The sequence below is a fragment of the Mesoplodon densirostris genome, chromosome 16 (genome assembly GCF_025265405.1).
Source record: "Mesoplodon densirostris isolate mMesDen1 chromosome 16, mMesDen1 primary haplotype, whole genome shotgun sequence".
Classification (NCBI taxonomy): Eukaryota; Metazoa; Chordata; class Mammalia; order Artiodactyla; family Ziphiidae; genus Mesoplodon; species Mesoplodon densirostris.
In genome coordinates this window covers 48,482,769-48,496,925 of record NC_082676.1, presented here as the reverse complement: position 1 = coordinate 48,496,925, position 14,157 = coordinate 48,482,769, and the positions used below count along the sequence as shown (strand labels likewise).

At 41.2% G+C, this 14,157-nt stretch overlaps 1 protein-coding gene across 2 annotated transcripts in view; it reads left to right on the top strand.

Moving 5' to 3' along the window:
- Positions 1-5,981: 5,981 nt before the first annotated feature.
- Positions 5,982-14,157, top strand: part of RBBP6 (RB binding protein 6, ubiquitin ligase) — a 33,112-nt gene continuing 24,936 nt past the window's right edge. For both annotated transcript variants that reach the window (XM_060120144.1, XM_060120143.1), the window contains exons 1-2: positions 5,982-7,220; positions 12,008-12,107. In XM_060120144.1, coding sequence (XP_059976127.1) covers positions 7,055-7,220; positions 12,008-12,107 — 266 coding nt within the window. In that variant the 5' untranslated portion in view covers positions 5,982-7,054. The remainder of the gene's footprint in view (positions 7,221-12,007; positions 12,108-14,157) is intronic.

The following is a 14,157-nucleotide window of genomic DNA, read 5'->3' as shown; positions in this document are numbered from 1 at the left end:
GAGGCTTCTCCAAGTTTCTGAGCTCTACCTCAGCTCTGACGCAATAACATTCCCATTACTACTCGTCTTTTTTTTTTTTCTTAACAGCTTTATTGGAGTATAATTCCTTTACAATGGTGTGTTAGTTTCTGCTGTACAACAAAGTGAATCAGCTATATGTATACATATATCCCCGTATCCCCTCCATCTTGCGTCACCCTCCCATCCTCCCTATCCCACCTCTCTAGGTGGTCACAAAGCACGGAACTACTTACCTTTTGCGTTTACCTAGAGCCCTCGCATTCCTAGGAGAAGCAAGCATGGCGTGTGTCTGTCTCTACATAATGTCCCCTGGCACTTTTATGAGGCCACACCTCTTCAGAACATTCCTGGTTTTGAGTCCCACTTTTATGAGGTGAAGTTAGAAGACACAGGACAATATGAGGTCCCTGGTGGCACGTTCTGGCTCCAGGTCCTAGGTCACCCAGAGTCTGAGGGTCAAGTCGCCTCTCTGATCTGAACACAAGAAAACCAGAACAGAAGTATACAAGTATAAGCAACACATGAGGTGTTTCTGTTCTGTTTTGTTTTGTTTTTTTACAGTTACGGCATTAAGTGCTACGAGGGTTTAGGGAACTAGCCTAATTTTGGTTTCTTTGAAAAGGACTTCATTTTTCTGTCTGTCTGTGAGATTCTTTGCTGGTAATGGGAAGAAGGGAGGGCTGGAACTTCAGGAGCACATCAGTGGATTAATCATAACCCTGATCTCATGACCTCTTGTCATCATTGCTCTGTGCATGGCTCCCTTGTAGTTTAATTGTTCTTTCTTTCTTTCTTTTCATTAAAATAATGAATACCTGTGAACCTACCCAAGACCAAGATCATTACCAACAACTCTGGGTTCCTCTTCTGTATCTCATCCTTCCTTCTCAGAAGTAATGGAGTCTCCTGAATTTTGTGTTTTCCAGTTGTCTTTTTGCAGATGTGTTTTATCCGTATGACTAACTAAATAACACATTGTTTAGTTTTACTAGTTTTTGAAATTCACAGAAAGGGTATTATATAATATGCCATCTTCTGAGACTTGCTTTTTTGATTCAAGAACAGCTAAAAAGATTCCCATCACAATATTTTACATGTAGCTGTATTTTACTTATTTTCACTGCTGTACAATATTCTAGTGTCTGGATGGATTTTAATGAATCTATTCTCATGGCATGGGCATTTGGGTTGTTTCAGCTTTTTGTTATTAAAAAGAGAGCCTCCATGAAATTCTTGTGCAAGTACACGAGTTAAATTTTGCCTTGGGTATATAACCAATATAATATGAGAAAGATACTATATATATATTTTTGGGGGGTGCGGGTGGGGGAGTGTTGCGTGGCTTGTGGAATCTTGGTTCCCGAACCAGGGATTGAACCCAGGCCCTCAGCAGTGAAAGCACAGAGTCCTAACCACTGGACTGCCAGGAAATTTCCGAGATACTATATTTCTGGTCTTTTTTTTTTTCATGTAACACAAAATTTATCATCTTAAACATTTTTAACTGTATGCTTTAGTAGTGTTAGATATATTCACTTTTTTGTGTAACTAGAATTAGAATTTTTTCGTCCTGCAAAACTGAAAGTCTATATACATTGAACATCTCCTCATTTTCCCCCTCCCCCAACCCCTACTTTCTGTTTCTAGGAAAGTAGCATTTTAACTCTGTTTTACAATTCAAGGAGTGGAATTACTGATTCATGGGGTATAGGAATGCTCAATTTTGCAAGAGAATCCCAAACTGTTTCTCCAAATGACTGTTCCAGTGCATACCCCCCAATGAACACAGGCGATCCCACTGCTCCCCATCTCCCACACATGGTATTATCATAATTTTTTTTTTTTTTTTTTTTTTTTTGCCACACCACATGACGTACGGGGATCTTAGGTCTGGGACCAGGGACTGAACCTTCGCCCTCAGCAGTGAAAGCACCAAGTCCTAACCACTGGACTGCCAGGGAATTCCCAGTCAAACTTCTTACTTTTGCCAATTGAATGAGTGTTGAGTGAATACATGAATTAACGGTGGAGGGAAAATAGGTTGCTCATATCAATTTTCAAAAACAGTTCATATGAGGACTTAAATAATCAATGACCTTCAGCTTTCAGCAAATTAAATGTGCCTTAAAATGCTGCTAAGAAGGCAAAATGGAAGGAGTCAAACATAAGGTTGCAAAAATATTCTAAAAACTAAAATCACCTATCTATTATAAATAGACATAAGATAAAAATAGTTTAAAAACAAAGTCCCTTTATAGATCATATTGTAGTTTGCATCAAGTCACAATATATATATTTATGCTTTTTTTCTTTGTTAACAATATGTTTCACAATTTTATTTTATTTTTTTTTAGAAATTGGTTTTTTTTTTTAAACAAGTTATTTATTTATTTTTGGCTGCATTGGGTCTTTGTTGCTGTGCGCGGGCTTTCTCTAAGTTGCAGAGAGCGCGGGGGCTACTCTTCGTTGCAGTGGCTTCTCATTGCGGAGCACGGGCTCTAGGCACGTGGGCTTCAGTAGTTGCGGCATGCGGGCTCAGTAGTTGTGGCTCACGGGCTCTAGATCACAGGCTCAGTAGATGTGGTGCACAGGCTTAGTTGCTCTGTGGCATGTGGGATCTTCCCGGACCAGGGATCGAACACGTGTCCCGTGCATTGACAGGCGGATTCTCAACCACTGCGCTACCTGGGAAGCCCCACAATTTAAAAAGGGATAAAATGATCTTTGCTCTGTGTATCCTATACACAAAAATATTCAAATAGATTACAGAGTTTAATTTAAACTCAGGAAGCTCATATATAAACTAGAAGGACACATAAGCAGATAAATATCTAAAGTGGGTGCTGAATGGCCAGGAACTACTTTTTTAAGTATACAAATAAAGGTAAAAACCATGAAGGAGGGAATTCCCTGGCGGTCTAGTGGTTAGGACTTGGCACTTTCATTGTCGAGAGCATGGGTTCAGTCCCTGGTTAGGGAACTAAGTTCCTGTAAGCTGAATGGTTTGGCCAAAAAAAAAAAAGTGAAGGGAAAACGACTGATGGATTCTATTAAAAATGCAAAAATTTTTGTAGGCCCCAATATTAAATAAATATAAAGGTAATATAAGGGCAATCAATCAACCATCTGGGGAAGATACATTGGTGGTATGGGGATATATGTATCTACCTTTGATGAATTTGGCCTGAGAGTGCGCAGGCCAGAGTAAGAATCGGTGATGGTACTGCTACTGGGGCACTTGGGGGATTGGATTATAAATGTATATAAATACAGTCTCCGTGGGGTCAGGCCTTACTCTAACTTCTGGAGCCTGGGTAGTAGTCCAAGTCCCCTTCAGTGGACAGGCAGAGCTTCTTCAGTCTCCCAATTAGGAAATTTTAGCAAAAGGAAATAAGGTAGGAGATCTACTAAATGTATGTGTTTGGTGGAGGTGTGAGGGTATGGTGGGTTTGAGAATGACAAAGGTATAAAATCCTAGGTGTGAGAGCCCCAAAATTGCTACAGAGGAGGAGCGTGGAAAGGGATGCTTCATTCACCATAGGTATAGCACAAAAGGCTTTTCAAAAGGGCTTACAAAAATATTGGGGAGGTGGGTACAGCAGGGAATGTAGTTCCATATAACCAAAAGATATTTACAAAATTGATATTAGTAAAGGAATTTAATGAAATGGACCAAATGTAACATTTTGTCAATTAGTCAGGCAGCTCAGTTAAATCTCATCAGGGACTTCCCTTGTGGTGTAGTGGTTAAGAATCCGCCTGCCAATGCGGGTTCGATCCCTGGTCTGGGAAGATCCCTTATGCTGGGGAGCAACTAAGCCCATGCGTCACAACTACTGAGCCTGCGCTCCAGAGCCTGCAAGCCACAACTACTGAAGCCTGCCTGCCTAGAGCCTGGCTGCTCCTCAACAAGAGAAAACACCGCAGTGAGAAGCCCGCACACCGCAAGGAAGAGTAGCCCCCGCTCGCCGCAACTAGAGAAAGCCCGCGCACAGCAACAAAGACCCAACGCAGCCAAAAATAAATTAATTAATTTAAAAAAACTCATCAAAAGTATATTTAATGTGGGTTGTGGGTACATTTTGACCTGTTTGATGTGATAAGGCGTGAGGTCTCCATAAATGAGTGCCGAGGGTGAACAAAGCTTTGTAAAGGGCTCTTGGCTGAGAAGAACGGTTGGACCAAGTCATACCACTGACTGTATTCTTTCAAAGTACACTTACTCCTCTTCTGGCAGGGGTCTGATCTACTCTACCCTAAGGGTGTGGCCTCCTTTGAATCCCATCAGGTTGATTAATTAAATTGGGTGTGGAGGAATTAACCAAAGACCACTTTGGAGGCAGGGATACCAAGATGATTCGCCATTCTCTTGTCCAGTTTTTCTTTCATTAGATGTGATTTTCCCCCTTTCATTCACACAGAGATTTTTTTCAAGAAAAGCAGCTGTTCTACAGTGGACCCAAGAGCAAGAAAATTTTAGTGAGTTACCAAAGATAAAGGAGAAAGAAATTTGTTACATGTGAAAAGCACTGATGATGTGGTTGAATTAAATTGTATTTGTGTCTCTGGGACTGCCCTTGATTTGCAAAAATCTTATCGCCATGGTATTTCTATAGGTATTTCTATATTTAGTTATTCAACAGATATTTCTTGAGTGCCTACTATGTCCAAGCAGTGTTCTAAGAGCTGGGGATACAGTATAAGCAAAAGAGACAAAAGTCCCTTTTCTCAGCTGAAGGGGAGACAGAGGATTTAAAAGTAAACATACACCCTGTAAGTAATAATGAGTGGGTGCTTGGAAGAAAATTAAGAGTAAAGGAATGGAGAATGATGACGGTGCTATTTAGATAAGGTGGCCTCAGGAGACTTCTACAATAAGATAATTGATTTAAACCGAGTTCAGTAAGAATTTGGAGTGTGTATTTAGGAAGTCCCTGGCAAACTTTGCCAAGTCTTGGCTGTGTGACCTTGCTCCCAGTGACTAACTTCTCTGAGCCCAGCCTGTAAAATTCAGAGAGGATGCGGAAAATGCATTTGTAAATAATAGTGATTATTGCAGTTTATGAACACAATTTTATTACATTATGAATTTTATGAATGTAATAATAACTTCCCCATGCACCAAGGAAAAAATATTACAATCTACTGAGGGGGTCTTGGTATAGTTCCCGGCATATATAATTAGCGATGGAATTTCGGACCCCGCCACTGAGCAGACATTCCCCTGATTCTGCGAATTCAGAAAGTGCATGATCGCTCGCTAGCTTCAGGTCCCTCATCTATAAATTGGAGATAACGGTAGTGCTGACCACCTCGGGTTTTTTGTTGATGTTAAACTAACATTTATTGAGCCACATTGAACCATGTGCCAGGGACGGTCCTAAACAATGGAAATGTATTCATTAATTTAATCTCTAACAACCCAGTAAACCAAATACTATTTTTTAAACAACATTTTATAATATAACCGAGGAAAGTAAGGCACAGAAGACTAAAATCTAGAGTCCCCACAGCTAGGATTCCAACCCAGACAACTAGGCTCCCGAGCGTGAAAATACTGTAAAGCGCTTAGCCCAATAGTAAGAGCTCAATGTATCTTTACAGTTGTGGTTGTTATCAGTTCGAGCCCGGGGCTGCTCCAGAATTTCTCCTTAGGAAGAGCTTTAGGTAACCAGTTTGTTGTAAGAGGAAGCTAGGGGTTGCTTGCATAGCAACCATAGTTTACTGCATTTCAACCATAATGCTTATTTAAATTGGGCAGAGGAACCGGTGGTTTCCACCACCCCCCTTTGAGGCAGATGGTTTCTTCCGTTCCCCCGGATGGTTTAGGTTCCGCGCTCGAGAGTCACACAGCGCGAGGTCACGTGGGCGGGCCGGTGCGCTTTGTGACGCCGCAGGCCCCGCCCCTCGTCCCGCCTATGCGCGCACGGCAGGCCCTCCCCGCGCGCGCCGCCCGTGCAATCCCTGCTTAAGAGACCCCGGAGTGGGGCGCTCGCCCGAAGCCAGGACGCGTCCGCCATAGTGGTTGCCTTGGCGGTGTCGCCGGCACCTGGCGAGGGCCCGAGAGCGGCAGGGGGGCGAAAGAAAAAGGGAGTCGGCGGAGCCTTCGCCGTTGCCCGGCGGTTTCCGGGCCTAATCTTGTGGTACTGGGCCGAAAGGCGACGGGAACGAAAGGCGAGAGAAGCGCGGAGCACTCGGCAAGAGGAAGCGTCGGGGAGCCTCGGCGGCGTCGCCGGGGTCAGCCGAAGCCCCCCGGCCGCTGGCTGGGGCCCGGGGTGGTGAGGAGGCGCTGCGAGGCCTAGCCGAGGCCTATTACCGGCTTTGTGTCTGAGGCGGCGTTGGCGGCGGCGGGGGGGAGGCGGAGCTCGGGGCGGCCTGCGGGAAGGCCTCTCCTCCGCCGACCGCGCGTTTCGGCCTAGGCCGCGGGGCCGCCCGTGGCCTCCGGGGAGCAGGTGAAAGGGGTCTGTGTGTGGTGGGGGCCTGGGCCTGGGGCAGCCGACGCCGGTCGTCCGGAAGCCAGGAGGAGGCGAGAGGCCGCTCGTGGACTCCGGGCCTAGGCCCTCTCCCCTCAACCGTCTCCCGGGGCCTGGGTCACCCCCGTCCACGGAGAGAGAGACCAACCGGGAGGTGCGGCCGCGCTATGGACCCCTGACCCCGCGGGGTCGCTCGGACTTTAACGTGTGGACTGACCGCTACTGACTGCACCGCCTGCCCCCGTCTCCTGCCGGCCCTTAGCATGAGCGAGGGGAACCCAGCGGGGTGACATTGTGCCCGTTGGCGGATTCGCTTGCCCCCTGCCCCGTCCCCGTCCGCCTCCTCCCACATGAAGCGATTCTGAATATCCGGGGGGGGGTTCTGGATTATTGTTTTTACGAACCCCCGCTTGTGGCTGGGGGGTTATTTAATCTGAGGCCTTAGGGTCCTTCGGTGTCTCTTTGAGTGTTCTGTGTGTGTACATATTTTGCTCTTAAGTTTATACATATATTGAGCGTGTCCACGTCTCCTCGGTGAACCTGAGGAATCCTTTGGCACCATGTCCTGTGTGCATTATAAATTTTCCTCTAAACTCAACTATGACACCGTCACCTTTGATGGGCTCCACATCTCCCTCTGCGACTTAAAGAAGCAGATTATGGGGAGAGAGAAGCTGAAAGCTGCCGACTGCGACCTGCAGATCACCAACGCGCAGACGAAAGAAGGTAAGAGCCACAGGGGCTCCACATCCTCGCTGGTGGAAGAGAGATGCTGGTGGCGAGGTGCCTGGCAGGAGACTAACCGCCATGATGTCTCTTGTGGGACTGTTCGTTCGAACACTTTGGGGACGACTTTCATTGATAGCCAAGGGTTGCAGCAGTCGGCCCTGGAGTTTGACTTACTTGATTTCTGCGTACTTGGATCATCTGGAACAGGCTGATCCCCAATCGTGCAAGTCTGATGATTCCTCCCAAATGATTTTTTAAAACGAGGATTTCCGTGGCACAGGATGGGGGTGTTGTCCAGGTTCTCTGAGTGCTTGCCCTGGGGCGTTTTCTAACCTGTTTTTCTTCAGAAGGAGGGAGGAGCGCATAAACCAGGCTGCTTACTTGTTAAAGCAGCACTAGAGATACTTTTCTAACTTTCTAACCTAACCACGTTTGGGGGTTTAATGGCAAATTCTATGTTCTCTTCTCCCTCCCCTGATTTAGTTAGTTAGTTTTAATTTTTGGAGTTGCCTGCGTTGTGGTGAAAGATCCTCACTTTAATGTTTTAGAAGATGTAATCCAGCCAGTCTTTAATGTTAGAATTGCTTTTGGAACTTGGTATATTCCGGTGTGACCACTTTTGTCTTGTGTGTAAATTCCAGAATTAGTAATGCAGTAATTAGGTAGTTGAACTCTTAGTTCATCACATTACTCTTAAACTTTAGCAATTTCGTAAAGATCAAAAGTACAGGTTTTGGGCCTCCCTGGTGGCGCAGTGGTTAAGAGTCCGCCTGCCGATGCAGGGGATACGGGTTCGTGCCCCGGTCTGGGAGGATCCCATATGCCGCGGAGCGGCTGGGCCCGTGAGCCATGGCCGCTGGGCCTGCGCATCCGGAGCCTGTGCTCCGCAACGGGGGAGGCCACAACAGTGAGAGGACCGCGTACCGGAAAAAAAAAAAAGAAAAAAAAAAAGTACAGGTTTTTCCTTTTTTTAAAATAGTAATTGCTAGACTTTACGTAATGATGTTGATACTAGGATACTGAAAAATAGTCGGCTGCTACTATATGAGTAGGTTATTTATAGAAGCCACTCATTGGAATCTTTAAGTTCTTTCTCCTTTTTAAAAGCATTTTGTATAATGTTGAGAATGTAGCATAGGTATGAGAATGAGACAAAATGGCCTTTTCAGATTCTGGCTTTGAACTTGTTTTGGTTTCTTTTTCTCATTACTGTAATGCTGATGTGTAGTTTTTAGTAGGTCAGTCTTTTGAGTTTTACTGATGGGATGAGAAGTAAAGTGAAGTGCTAGTTAGGGTATTTCATTGATCACTAAATTTGACTTAAGGTGGAACATGGGTTCTTTTAGTTGAAATTTGGGGGGGCTCCACGTCTAGCATATAGTTTGGTAGGTAGAATAACTCTTGTTATGTACAAGAGCTGTTTTCCATTTATCAGTACATCCAGACATAACTATAATTGTGTTATGTTAAGAAACAGTACTACTGGCATGTCACAACTCAACAATACTCAATAAGGAAGAATTTTATATACTCACTTGGTAACACGTGAAAGAATAGTCTCCACGCCCCCCCCCCTTTTTTCAGTGTATCAGACCTAAGGGACACTTCATGTGAGGCTTTGGTAATTGTAATTATGTGGGAAAATTATTGGGAAACATGAACAGTTGAGAAACAGCTTTTAAAAATATTATTCAAGAAAATACCTTAAAGAAGATATTCTTTAAGGCCACAAAAGCATCCCTTAAGCATTATAGTCACGCTTAACAGAACAGATGGATTTACACGAATTTTAGGCCATCTTGATATGTTAGTGATACTTAAAGAATGAGAGGAAAGAAAATATAAATGAAATTAGAGAATTAAGGCAATTTTAATCACATACTACGCAATTTCATATTTTACTGGAGTATAACAGGATTTAACCATTTAAGACTAGGCTTTGTCCATCTTTTCCACCTAATAATTGATAACAACTTTGTTAAACTGGAGTAAATTATTGTTGATGGAATTCTTGTCCATGAATTTAAGAGTTTTGTCATGTGTTGTTTTTTTTTTAAGCCAGGAAATTATATGATACGTTATTTTTACAAACGCTGAAAGCAGGGAAGTGCTTTGCTCAGCAGCATATTTTTTATGTATTTGTGAACTGTCATTATTGGAGAAAGCTTTGCTATTAGATTGGTTAAGAGAAGAGAAAATTTGCATCTTATGCAATCTTCAAATTAGGAGAGAAAAAGATATCTAGGCACTTAATGAGTTTTATGAGAAATAGCATCCAGTGTCACAAGGTAGCTGAGTAAGAATGCCACTTGGTTTTAGCACCGTCCAGTGAATTAAAGAGGATGGAATAAATATAGCTTCATAGTTAGGAGATTGCCTAGGAAAGAATGCCAAACTGGATCACTTCCGTTTGTTTGAATTAATGTTTCTATAAAACATTCCTTACAGTTTTGGAAATCTGTCCATGTTTAGGACTCTTACATCTTAATTAGACTAAAATGCTTGGATCAGAATTTCATGTTTTAGATTTAAGAATTCTTCTTTATTTCTAGACTGTATTTCAAAATGAATCTCAAATTATCTTTTTGAATGTTTTTACTGAATAAACTTGTTTTCCTAATTTTCTGCTTGTTTGCAATCCCCCTCCAAACACACACACACACACACAAAACAAAACAAAACAACCTTTATCCTGAACTTAGTGTGAAAGATTTGGAAGCTGAGGATGAAGTATTTTCAAGACTGTTTCTCCATTTCTTAAATTCATCTTGTTTTTCATTTCATCCATAGTCTTCATGTTTTTGGATCTGAAATGACAAGTGTTGCCTAGAAAGGGTCTTTTGAAGCTAACAGGCTACTTATTAAGGAGGTGTTTAAAGGGTAAGAAATCATCAGTGTAATTCAGATACTTTAAAAGGTCAATTAGAAAGCATGTGGCATCAGGGCACCAGACTTCAAGCTTGACAGCACTGTGTTGATCAAATGAATAAGTTGGCGTGGAGAGCTCATGAACATATTTGCTATTTGTTCCCACAGTGAACTCTTTTGAGGGTTGTTACATAGGCAGAAGCTTAACTGTCCCGTGTTTGACACCAAGTTTTGGTTCCAGAATTTTTAAAAGATACCCCATCTCCCCTGCTCCCAGTTTTTCTTACTCAGAGCTTGCTTGGAATTTGGGACTATCCTGAACTATCCAAAAGATAATGATGGTAGTCTTACATTGGTATGTGAAATCTAGGAAATTGCATCACTCTAATTGGAAACTTGTGAAGATACAGCTTATACTACCTGAAATATACTGAAAAGAGCCCTTTCCTGAACAATTTAGTTTATAACAGGAAATAGTGTGATTAAAAATAATAGAGCTGATACATATATAAAAGCTTAAAATGCTTACATATGTGATAAACTTAAAATAATTAGAACAGTGGTAGTCAGCCCCTAGGTGCTGAGTAACGTTAGTGAATCAGGTAAACTCAGTAATCTTAAAAGAGTGAACCCTGATACCTGATGGTGTGATTAAGGGAGATGGGTACATTTTTACATGTCTCCCTGTAGTGGATTATTTTCCTTTTTGGTAATTTTACAAATTCCTTTCATAGCAAATCTTTTTTTTTTTTTAACCATAGTTGAACTCATTGGTCCAGCTTCTTTTTTAATTTCATTCTTAGAAAAGTATTGCAAGCAACAGTCCAAAGAGTAGAAAAATTCCTCCTCCCTGTTTGTCTTCTGAGAAAGTGACATCCTTGTTCATCCAGTTGCTTAAGCCAGGAACCCAGGAATTCATGCCTGATTCCTCTTTAACCTTCGTCTCTGCCCCCGCATCCATCCGAAAGCCTTCGTTCTACCTCAAAACACTCTTGACTCTTCATTTCTTTGTCACATTCCAGAACAGATCATTACTCTCTCTTACCTAAACTACGCAACAATCTCCTTATTGGTCACCCTGTTTCTATTCTTGTTCCCATGCAGGTTCATTCTCCACTTAGATACCAGAGTTATCTTTGTTTTTAATATTGTTTTTAAAATTGTCATCATTTTTATTTAAAATCCTTCAGTGACTTCCTGTTGTACTTAGAAACAAGATATGAATCAGTATATATAATGTGTACCTTTCTACCTGTATTTCAAGTCATTCTTTCATTTTCATCAGCTCTTCTGGCCTTTTTGTGTCATTTTTTCACATGTTTTTCCCTCTATCTGAAACATTCTTTGTCCGGTGTTTTTGCACATCTTCCTGGCTTCTTAGTCTCACCTGTCAGTTCCTCAGAGGGGCCTTCCTTGAATCAACGTACTATCCAAAGTTGCATCCACTTTCAATTCTTTATTACAAAGCCCTTTATTCTGTATTTGAAATGTGTCATATTTTAATTTCTTACTGTGTCTTCCCCAGTAATACTGTGTTTAGGGCCTAGGAGAGAGAGAATGTTTGCATTCTAAATAACAGCTTTTTCTCATACAGTTCAGATGTTCTGCATTACTGGCTAAATAGAGAATGACTTAGTCTTACTGAGATTTGGGGTTCCACAAAAGTAGAGGTGCCAGAGCCAAGAACCTGCTGATACTATTGGGTGTCCTTTTAAGAGAAACCCCTTATGGCTATGGATATTTGTTCTGACAATTTCAGTAATCTAGATGCAAGGAGCATGTAGTTATTAATACTCCTTTATATTTAAGATCATTTCCTGTAACATTTATGTCTGGTTGAAGTTTTCTATTTCTTGAGGACTATGACTTATCCAAATCCCAAATAGAAATTCAAATCTTTATCTTTTTATTTACAGAATATACTGATGACAATGCTCTAATTCCTAAGAATTCATCTGTAATTGTTAGAAGAATTCCTATTGGAGGTGTTAAATCTACAAGCAAGACATATGTTATGTAAGTATTTATTAAATCCCATGTTTAAGTTCTCAAAATAGACTTTTTTTGTGAGAAAGAACAAGTATATTTTAGAAGTAAACTCATTACTTTACCCTAATAAGTATGTCTTCTTAATCCTTAAAATTATGAGGATGAGTTTGTTTTTTCCTGATTTCTTCCCCCAGCTAACTTAACCTCTAGTTAGGAGTAAGAGCTATTAGAAAGATTTTTTGCCTTGTATAGGTAATATTTACAAAGACAAGAAAACGATGTTCAAATTAGTGGATAAATATTTCTGAACCCTTCTTTGGTTTTTATTTGCCTGTACACTTTTTCCCCCTACCATTTTTTCACTACAGAAATGTATGTTAAGTGTCTTAAGAGATCTGTCCTAAATATTTTGTCAGCATCAAGAGTATTCAGTAATGCTAACATTTGTTCCTAATCAGTACGGGGCTTTTGTTGGAAAGCGACCTCAGACACTGGAATCAGACTTAGGTTTGACTCCATTTACTACTTCCCACCAGTTGTGTGAAGTTGTATTTGGGTAAGTTACCTAAAGTCTGTGACTCAGATTCCTCAAAATAAAATAGGGATATGAGTATTTAACTCCAGGGAGTTGTAGGAATTAAATAGTGCCTGGCACATGGTAAATGCCCTTTATTGGAGTAAGAATGTGATAATATCTTAAGAGTGGTCTAGAGCTTAAGAAATTCACTAAAGGGGCAGGATTAAAACTTTATATCTAACTTTCTCTGCTTTCTTGAAATTTCAGTGGTGATAACAATTATAATATGTGAAAAGGGTAGCAACTTGAGCTATTTAAAGCGTAGAGATTTTTACTTAAAGGTGAGGTAGCCTTACTTGAAATTTTGGCAAATTCTGCTTTTGGTCAATGAAACATTCTGGAATTTGCCAGTCCTAGGAAATGGAATGTGTTCTTGGAATTGAGGGAAAATAGTCATTTCCTGGAGCTTTACCTCATGTGGACAAGTTTTCTAAGAATATTCTCATTAGTTTAGTGTAAAGTTATATATATTCCATACGTTAACGTTTGGAGCTTCTTTTGTGTAATATCTTCTGTATAGCAACAACTTAAAAAGCTGAATACTTTTTTTTTTCTGTAAATACCAAGTGAACTATGTGCCTTTAACTTTACATAATTTTGAGACATTGTAAGAGAAGAATTAATTCCTAGAATCTAGTGTGAAGTTATTCCTTAATTTACCAGGTGCTTTTTAAAAATAGCAAATGTTCGATTTCAGTGATTTTTTTGATATTCAGAGACTTTGGGGAGAGAATTGTTCAAAGTATCACTCAATACTAGAGAAAATAGTTGCCCCTTAAAGAATTAAATGTGAATTCACTATGTATATGATTTCCTTTGTAATATACTTGCCTCTTGAAGTGCCTTTGAATTTGTTGAGCAAATACTAGTAAATTAAAACTTCATTTTTATCTCAGGACTTCCAAATCATGCACAAATTTAGAAACTCCATACGCTGTCTGACATTTCTTTGTAGTCAGGATAGCATAAACTTAAAACTAAAACTAAGCCTTTAAAGGCTGTATTTTAGCAACTTGACCCTTGTCCCGTTTTCTGTGTGGACTTTTAAAGGAATTTCTCCTTGAGCTTATTTGTGTATGTATTTTAAAAATCAATTTGTTCAGTTTCTCCATAACCAACTTATTTAACTTATTCTTTTAACCAAAATACTCTGTCAGAATGTTGATTTTTTTTGGAACTTAGAATTCTTATTTAGTCTTTGGTCATTGTCTTGAGACTTTTTTAAAAAATTAAACTGCCGGGCTTCCCTGGCGGCGCAGTGGTTGAGAGTCCACCTGCCGATGCAGGGGACACAGGTTCGTGCCCCGGTCCGGGAAGATCCCACATGCCACGGAGCGGCTGGGCCCGTGAGCCATGGCCGCTGAGGCTGCGCGTCCGGAGCCTGTGCTCCTCCGCAGCGGGAGAGGCCACAACAGTGAGAGGCCTGCATACCGCAAAAAAAAAAAAAAATTAAAATGCCAACCTGTCTTTCTGGATTTGAAATTTAGTTTTTTGAGTACA